Genomic DNA, 9989 nt, shown 5'->3' with positions numbered 1-9989 from the left:
GTTTATTTCAAGTATTTTCATCCAGACCACATCACACGATCCGTTGTCTACAGCCAAGCTCTAAGATACAACGGCATTTGCTCCAATCCCTCAGACAGAGACAAACACCTACAAGATCTCTATCAAGCATTCTTAAAACTGCAGTACCCACCTGCTGAAGTGAAGAAACAGATTGACAGAGTCAGAAGAATTTCTTCCTGGCCCTTCCATGCTGGTATAGGAGTTTGTGGTTGGGAGGGATGGGGAAGAGACAGAGACAGAGCCAGGCAGCATTTACTTTCTGCTGCCAATTCCCTTGAGTTTGGGTGTGTTTCCAAGTTATTGCTAGGTTGTTTTCAAGCCAGTAGTTCCTATCCCCCTCCAAACAGCTGCAACTCCTGCATTCCAAATGAGTTAATTAAGTAAACATTAGGGATGTAAAATGTTAACCGGTTAACCGGTAAGCATTAATCTTACCTGTTAACCTGCCTTAACCGTTAATCCCCGGGCAGGCTGGCCCGCCAACCCCAGCCACACCATTCGGATCAGCCCCAGCCCGAGCCGCGCCGGCCAGATCAGCCCCAGCCACGCCGGCTAGATCGGTCCCAGCCCCTCTCCCTTTAATTGGTTAAACATTTAAACAAAATATTTTTAATAGTTTAAATGGTTAACTTTTAAACGATATTTACATCCCTAGTAAACCTGAGTTCTTAAATAACCAAGAAATACAGGAACAGTTTTAAAACTTGACCTTACCTCGTGTTAAGAAGAAAAATACAAAATAGTCTTTCATTTTGCTCAGATTTGAAACAATTACACCCAAGGTTCAGTAGAGTAGGACTTATACAACCACATTAGTGAATGTTTTATATGATGCTGTTCTAACCACTAGATGAAAGTATTCCTTTTGTCTGAATCCCTTCCACCTTACTCCACTGAAGCAAGAAGGCAAAACAAAACAAAACAAAAAAAAACCCTGTCAGTCACCCCACCTATAAAGGATGCTGCCATTTCTTTCTGACTTGTTCTTTATCTTTGTGCCGTGGGAGGATGAGACTTACATTGATTGGTGCCCATTTTGAGGAGGGCATTTTTAATATGGTTAAGAGGTATTTGAAACCACGCTATTATGAATAAGCAGCTGTAGTTAGTTTAGTGGCATTATCTAGTTTAAAAAAACACTCTCTGTAGGATTTTTACAGTTACCTGGTACCTGGATGATTTGTAAAAATGGCACAAGAAATTTTTGACTATGTCTCACTTTTTCCAGTGTTACTCATAGATGGTGAGATAAGGGTCCTCTCTTCTTTGGCTTCAGATTTGGAAAGTATGATGGTGCTAACAAGAGTAATGAATAATAAAATCAGTGAATCTTATCAAGCTAACCCTAGGTGGCTTAACCTCCACCACCCTCACAGACAAAAAAGGGGATTAGATGAGAAATATATTTCTACATGTACATACCTGAATCGATATACCATAATTAAATATCAAGTTGTACCAATGTTCATGAAAACGAGTACATTGTATTTCACTATATGTGTATATTAAACATATTTCTTTTGTTGTGTAGGTATATCAGAACCTTCTTTTATTGCTAAAAGTGAAGATCGTTTGTTTAAACACTTATTTCAAGACTATCAAAAATGGGTTCGCCCAGTCCAACGCTTGAATGACACAATAAAAATAAAGTTTGGTCTTGCGATCTCTCAGTTAGTGGATGTGGTATGTATGGTAAACAATATTAAAACTACAAACTGAGCAAAGCTTTTAGAATAGGGAAGTGTTTATGAAAAATAACTTGATATTCTATTGTTAAATAATTGTGCATATTATATATATATAATTTCTGGGACTTCCCTCCTCATTGCACCCTTATCTATATATGCCTCCTTTTAAAATGTTTCATTTATTTTATATATATATATTTTTATATATATATAAAATAAATGAAACATTTTAAAAGGAGGCATATATAGATAAGGGTGCAATGAGGAGGGAAGTCCCAGAAAGAGAAAGCCTCAGAGAAGTGAAGATGAAGGAAGAAAAATAGAATTGTCAGAGGCCACAGAGAGAATGATGAAAATAAGTGGCCCTTGGACATATTTTTGTTTTCTGTAAAATTTGTTAAGTAAAGCTTTTAGTATATGTAGAGTATCAGAGGAGTTGCCGTGGTAGTCTGGATCTTAAAGCGACAAAGAGTCCTGTGGCACCTTATAGACTAACAGAAGTATTGGAGCATAAGCTTTCGTGAGTGAATACCCACTTCGTCAGATGCATATTCACCCACGAAAGCTTATGCTCCAATACTTCTGTTAGTCTATAAGGTGCCACAGGACTCTTTGTCAGTATATGTAGAGTTATTGGGTTTTCTATTGTTTAAAATTCATTTCAATGAATAATACAAAAAGTTTTAAATTGTAGCAATCTGTTCTCTTGTTGGTTCTATAAACATAAAATATAGAAAAGTTATTGCACAAAAAAAGAAGAAATAAAGATAATGTCCTTGAACATGTCAGTTCCATAAAAGAGGAGATAATCTACTGGCATGGCATAGCTTAGAACATTAAAGATTTCAACTTGATATTTTTTAATTTACTAATTTTAAAAATGTTTCCTAATTGAGCACCTTCTGAATAGTATATTCTGAATTTAAACAGAAAAAAAAAATCTGTAAGGCTTTTTCTGTTCCCGTAATGGTTTTAAAGAGTATTTTCAATTAGTCATTTTGTTCCTTGATGACTCTACAGGGAAACAGTAGTACTATACGTGAAATGCTGTAAAATATACAAAGTAAATCAATGTTGGATGTGAGGGGGAAGGGAAATCACTTTTTCATTGACTTATTTTAGTTACTGTAATCTTAGTTGGTGGCTGTAACAATAGTAGTTAGAAAAAATAGACAAACAGGCTTTTCAAATGGAATCCTTCTCAATTAATATATTTGTATTGCAACTTAATGAGCCTCCTTTGAACAAAACCACAGTTGGTTACAGTGAATAAGCAGTGTAAAATCATTGTTCCCATAAAAACATGCTGTTTAAATTTTTTATAGGATGAGAAAAATCAGTTGATGACAACAAATGTTTGGATGAAACAGGTATGTGCAAATGTCAACTGAAGAGTCCACTGAGTGACTAAAATGTAAAGTTGTAAGCAGATTTTTTAGGTGGTTGTATATTTATAGGATCTTCATCTAAAAACTATATTAACCTTTATTTTATATAGCATGTTTAACACAAAAGGCACATCATAATGCTCGAAAGAAGTAATAGCCACAAAATTCAGTTAAATAATTAAAAAATACATCTAAAAGCTTTTTCAAAAAAGAAAATTTCTAATAAAAGTGACATATTTTAGATACATTTATTAAATGAAGATACATATATTCAGACATATATTTTGAAATTCCTATAACGAAGCATCCAGTTTTTAGTCAGAAACTGTCACAAGCACAAGATAGTATAGCTTTGTATAATTGCTTTTAAAAAGTTATTTTAAAATTATACTGTTAAGATATTTTTTATCCTATTTTGATTAACAAAGCTCAGGACTTTTAATTTCATGTCCAGTAATCTATCTGGAGGTCAAGGAGGAGGGGCTTGCTATAAACACCTAGTTGGTTTATTCTGCCCTAGGTAAAGGTATTAGATCATAAGCAGGAAGTGCCCTCAAGTTATAATAATCACAATCCAGAACTAAACTTTGACGCAGTTATTATCTTTAGATATATTTGTCACTGAGTTACCCTTAAATTGTTACAAAGTGTTTCCTCCTTTCATCCCACTTACCATCTTCAGTTCTCTAACTCTTCCCTGCACTTTTATTGACTTTGAGAAACGTTTAGGCCCCCTATGTGCAGTGAGCACACGGTTTACTAAATTATATTTATAGAACTTTCTCAATTTTCCTCTTTCCCATAAAAACTGCCATATATACTCAGTTGTTTTCAGTGTTGTTGCAATTGTGTTGGTCCCAGGATATGAGCGAGACAATGTAGATGAGGTAATATCTTTTATTGGACCATCTTCTGATGATGGAAAGTATAAGCTTTTGAGCTACACAGAGCTACTCTTTCCTTCTACAGACTAGAAGAAGAGCTCTATGTAGGTTAAAAGTTTGTACCTTCCACCAACAGAAGTTGGTCCAGTAAAAGATATTACCTCACCTTTCTTGTCTCTTATTTATACTCAAGCATTTCTTTTTAGATTAGCTATTAAATAGTTGACTGAGGTGGGGGAGTACGTGGGACTCCCTTACACCGGTTCTTGAAGCAGTAGCCTGCCCTTACCAACACCTGCTACTACTTCAGAATAGCAAGAAAGTCTGGTGAAATCCACTTATGCCCTCCTCAACTATCACTGTTCAGTACTTTAACTAGATGAACCGGTTCAGTTAAAATAAGTGGCCTAAACCGACATTTAAAGCTCTACCCAAATGGTGAATCTTTTGAGATCCTATTTTTTCTTGCACTTCTACATTTTCTAGTTCAGAAATAAAAGTACCAAAATGTTAAGGTGGAGTTATATTATTTCTAGTGCTGACAGAGCCAGAAAGCACTGGCAATCTCATGAGACAGCAGGATCTTCTTTTCTGACCCTAAAGTTCAGATCAGCTTTAGATAAGCTTACAAACTTTTGGATGCTTATCCAAACCAAACTTTTTCAAGTTTGCCCATCCTTATTTTGTAACTGCTTTAATTTATGTGAATACATTGTTAAAGAGGCTTTTAATATTTTTAAAAACTCCATACAGAAGTACTGTGGAACTAAATGGCTCTTAAAATTGAAGAAAGAAAAATTGGACCAGGTAGATAATGACTAACTGGGTCACCATGTTCATTTTAATATGTGAGATGTGGAAGCAAAAAGTCTGATCTCTCTTTTACATCCCTTCTACTTCTTTTTCATCCAAAAACTATCTATCTATATATTGCCTGTTTTAAGTCAGTTTTAAAGATACTATAACATTTATCATGTATTTATAGGAATGGATAGATGTAAAATTAAGGTGGAAACCTGAAGACTATGCTGGAATAACATCTATTCGTGTCCCATCAGAGTCTATCTGGATTCCAGATATTGTGTTGTATGACAAGTAAGATTTTAATCTTATTCTATAAAATAAATCTACCCCTGCCACATTGACCATCCACTCTCCACATAGAATGAGGCATGGGTTCTGCAGGTAAATAGTGTGTGATCCCATAATTAGACTGTATTATAATACATGCACATAAGGTGTCAGAATTAAAAATGCATGGACTGCCTTACCTTTGGCATTTCCAGACTTCTGAGTGCTTTGCTTTACAATCTTAATTTTTTTTAACATTCCCTTTTTCTATGAAATTTTCTAGGCCTTTTTAAAAAAAAAATAGTTAAATTCCTTCATATGAAAAGATTTGCTAGTCAGAAGTAGAACACTGTCCTGCACAAACATGCATTCATTTATGCTAGGGCTCCTGCAGAGTCCTACCAGAGTGCACAGTTCTGAATACAAACTAATAGGCTGAGGCTGTCAAAATACATCCTCATATATATAATACTCAATATACAAAGATGCTAAATGAAACTTTACTCACCTTTCTTATACATCTATGCAGAGAGGTAATAGAACTTGGAGAGACTGAATTTTGAATGAAAGTTTCTGCTCAACTTATATTTGCATACACAGTGCCTGTAGAACACTGGTTAATTGTTTAGTTAAACAAACTCTGTTATTGTATTTATAAAACAAAAAAGTTTGGAAGTGCTAAGTGTATTGTTTGTTTTTTGCATGCATAAATAAGAAAAATTGATTTTCACCAGCCCACCAATATGCACATCTGTTAAGCAGGGGCGATTCCTATCACAAGTCAAGTTTTGACCCCCTCTTCTGAGGCACTAGTGCTGTTCAGAAAAGTTGCACAAATATTATTATAATGGGAAAAATGTTTGTTCATGGTTTGCTTTTCCTTAATCAGCTTAAACTTAAAAAAATAGAGTCCTGATCTAAGGACAAAAGTGCAAAATTTCCACTCTAAAGGTAAAAATCTGAGAGTGATAAGCATCTGAAATGACACTTTGGAATGGTGACACTTAATAGGAAACCTTAACTAAAAGCATCTGGTTGTAATGTGTGTAATAACATAGCCAAATATGCATATTTTTTCCTTTCAGTGCAGATGGTCGTTTTGAAGGAACATCTACAAAAACAGTAGTAAAATATGATGGGACCGTTGCTTGGACTCCCCCAGCAAACTACAAAAGTTCTTGTACCATAGATGTTACATTCTTTCCATTTGACCTCCAAAACTGCTCCATGAAATTTGGTTCCTGGACCTATGATGGCTCACAGGTTGATATTATTCTAGAAGATTATGATGTTGACAAGAGAGATTTCTTTGATAATGGAGAATGGGAAATAGTAACTGCAACAGGGAGCAAAGGGAAGAGAACTGATGGATGCTGCTGGTACCCATTTATTACATATTCATTTGTAATTAGACGGTTGCCGCTTTTTTACACACTGTTTCTCATTATTCCATGTATAGGACTTTCATTTTTAACTATCCTTGTCTTTTATCTCCCTTCAAATGAAGGTGAAAAAATTTCTCTCTGCACTTCGGTACTGGTGTCTTTGACTGTCTTTCTTCTTGTTATTGAAGAGATTATACCATCATCTTCTAAAGTTATACCACTTATTGGAGAGTACTTGGTGTTTACTATGATTTTTGTGACACTGTCCATTGTGATAACTGTCTTTGCTATTAATATTCATCATCGTTCCTCTTCTACTCACAATGCTATGGCACCTTGGGTCCGCAAGATATTTCTTCATAAACTTCCAAAGATACTTTGCATGAGAAGTCATGTAGATAGATACTTTGCTCAGAAAGAAGAAACTAGCAATATCAGTGGATCAGAATCATCTAGGAACACCTTGGAAGCAGCTCTAGATTCTATCCGATACATTACAAGACATATCATGAAGGAGAATGACGTTCGTGAGGTGTGTGTATTGGTGATGTTGCACTCATTTGTTCAGATTAGAAATTAGAATAGAAATCTAAACAATGGCTTAGAGTACCTGTCTCTGTTCTTATCTAGTATAGCAGTGACCAATTATTTCCTGAAATAGCTAGAAATGCTAGCTTTGTTTCAAGATGTCCTGCTTTTGGGAAGTGATTAAAAAGGCCTTCCAGTAAACAAGTACATTTTTTACAGACTCCATATGAGTACGGTATACTTTCTGCAATGGTGATCAAAATCTGTCTGGCTCCCTTTTACAGTTAAGCCTTTTGTGGTCTTTCTGAAAATATTTTCTTATAATTATAAATCCCTTAAAGATGTTTGGTCAATTACAACAGTACAGTGAATGAATATTCTAAATCTTATTTTGCCTGTAGGGTTGCTACTGGACTGTTTCATTATCACATTATTGTTGGAGAGTATGTATTCTTAATTTTAACACATGACAAGATATCTTTGTCATTTTAAATTTAATTGATTTTTATAATTTAAAAAATACACATTAAAGCTATCTTATGTGCAGTTCAGCAAAAATAGAACTAAACTTAATTTTGCAGTCTTAAGTCCAAACCAGAACAATGTATTATTATTAATTATTTGTGTTACTGTAGTGCCTAGGAGATGTAATCAGAGACCAGAGGCCCATTGTGCTAGGCGCAGTACTAGTATCTTATCTTCGTGCCTTTTATATATAGTATCTCTGTATGTACAGTATTTCCTATATGTATTATGGCTACTATATTGTTACTCTCAGAACCACAATGTTGAATTTTATGTGTCTGATTCTTCTCTCACTTTCACTGGTGTAACTTTGTTGATTTAGATTTACACTAGAATAAGTGAGTGGAGAATTATTTTTCAACTGTGATGTTGCACCAACATATGTTTTTTGCATTGAACTACAAGTGAAGGGGTATTTGTAAGGAAAAAATGTGCAGGTGGATTTATGCATCAAGCAATCACACATTCAAATAACTGCATACCTGAATGTGTGCTAGGGGTACAACAGTTGCTCTGGGTCAATTTCCTTTTTATCACTTGCATTCTTTGCCATAATGTTGCAATATCTTGATTTTAAATATATATTTATAAATATAGTCTATATATTGTGAGGGAAAACACTAATAAGAGAAAAAAATCATAATCTAAGGTCTTGATCCTACAATGAGCTTCCCCTAGGTAGGCCCCAGTGCCTGCAGGATCAGGGCCTTGGTCTAGTAGCTGGATCACTTGTAAATATTTTACTTATCTTTCAATAAGTGGGGAAAAAAACAGAACTAATTTGATTTCTCATTGTGCGTCCAATCCTGCTAACAGTTGCTACAGGTGGAATTTTTGCTACTGTGAATATTGCTATTGAAGTATGCTAGTAATGAGGTGTTGAATACTTTAATCTCCCAGGAAGTTGAAAGTGTTCAGCACCTTGCAGAATTAGGCCCTGATTCTTTGGCTGTAACTAAAGTATTCGGCCCTCTTCCCCAAAATGAGTTTGACAAGTTTGCTCTAACTCAAAGTGTAACAATAGAAAGATCTTGAATGTTTATGGAACTGGCAAAATAGAAAAATTTATACTATGTGCTAGCTTCTTCAGTCCTTATTCAGGCAGAAGTCCCATTGACATCACAATATCAATAGGACTTCTGCCTGAATCAGGACTCTAGGATTTGGCCCTGTATTTGTAAATGTTCTAGAATATTGAGCAATTCTTGTTTGTTTGTTTTTTAGGTTGTTGAAGACTGGAAATTTATAGCTCAGGTGCTTGATCGAATGTTTTTATGGACTTTTCTTCTGGCTTCAATAATTGGATCAATTGGGTTGTTTATTCCTGTTATTTATAAATGGGCAAATATAATAGTACCAGTCCACATTGGAAACACACACACATAAAATATTAATGGGATACCACTTCTGCTATGAACGTGATTCTTAAAAGGTACATGGTAGTTCTATGTTCATGCAAATAGTGTGTATGGCACATTTTTAATAGAATTATAATCTTAAGTATAAGGAATCATGCCTATATTTAATCATGGCATTTTAGGACATGTGCAATACCTACTGCTTAGCTGTTTGCCTACTAATTCATTTCTAAATCTGGACAAAATCAAACACACCTTTTCAAACACTTGCATGTATTGTATGCCCCCCCAAAATACAGTACGTAGATAACTGCTGAGAACTAGAGGGATTTAAAAAACTTTTTAGGTGCTAGTTGTTTTAGAATTGGCAAAACACTATATAAACTATACACTGTACTACTGAGTGTTAAAAGTGTGTAGCTGTTTATGTATTAGAGCATTGTGGTTGGTTACTTAACTTACCACAATGAGCAGAAGAGGATTTTAAGAGAATACATTCTTTTGAGTGTTCTGAAAATTTGAGTTTTTAGAGTAAATTACAAATATTAACCATCTATTCTAATGCACTAGGTGTAATATGTACATTAAAATAATCTATGGTTCTATATTTGTCTTTATTTACACATTTTCAATGAAAAATACTATTAACTTTAAAGACACAGCTCAATTATCAGTTTAAGTTTGGAATTAATACTATTTTGCACTTCTGTAATTTACCAAAAATAAACCTCGCAACAGGTATATTGTATTGTTTCAGATAGGGAAAAAGAGGCAAAGAATTAAATGACTTGTCCAAAGTTGCACTTGAATTCTGAAATAATTCTGATTCCCAGTCCTGTGCTATAACCACAAGACTATACTTCCTCTCTAACATTCTTTGTTTTTCAAAATGACATTTGTAAGCACTTATACAAAACAAGAATTTGAGTCCTGGTTTCTGAAGAAAACTTGCTGAAAGCTGTGCATGCCTTTATAACCAAATTCATTTAATTCAATTCTTCACTTTTGGACTCATGCATAAGTCTGAATTATAAGAATTAAGCTTAGGTGGGAACACATTCTTTGGGTTTTTTTTAGCGGTATTGGCAACTAAATATATTTGCATAATAAAGCATCTTTTTTAGTTTTTTTATTTTTTTAA

At 34.4% G+C, this 9989-nt stretch overlaps 1 protein-coding gene across 1 annotated transcript; it reads left to right on the top strand.

Moving 5' to 3' along the window:
- The first annotated feature begins 1560 nt into the window (after positions 1-1560).
- Positions 1561-8876, top strand: CHRNA5 (cholinergic receptor nicotinic alpha 5 subunit). Its single transcript, XM_065411603.1, has 5 exons — positions 1561-1704; positions 3035-3079; positions 4967-5076; positions 6138-6969; positions 8715-8876. The coding sequence occupies exons 2-5, from the start codon at positions 3053-3055 to the stop codon at positions 8874-8876; spliced, it is 1131 nt and encodes a 376-aa protein (XP_065267675.1). The 5' UTR covers positions 1561-1704; positions 3035-3052.
- Positions 8877-9989: the final 1113 nt, after the last annotated feature.

Source organism: Emys orbicularis, chromosome 10 (genome assembly GCF_028017835.1).
Source record: "Emys orbicularis isolate rEmyOrb1 chromosome 10, rEmyOrb1.hap1, whole genome shotgun sequence".
NCBI lineage: Eukaryota > Metazoa > Chordata > Testudines > Emydidae > Emys > Emys orbicularis.
The sequence above is the reverse complement of the archived record's forward strand: the minus strand, read 5'-3'. Positions and strand labels throughout refer to the sequence as shown.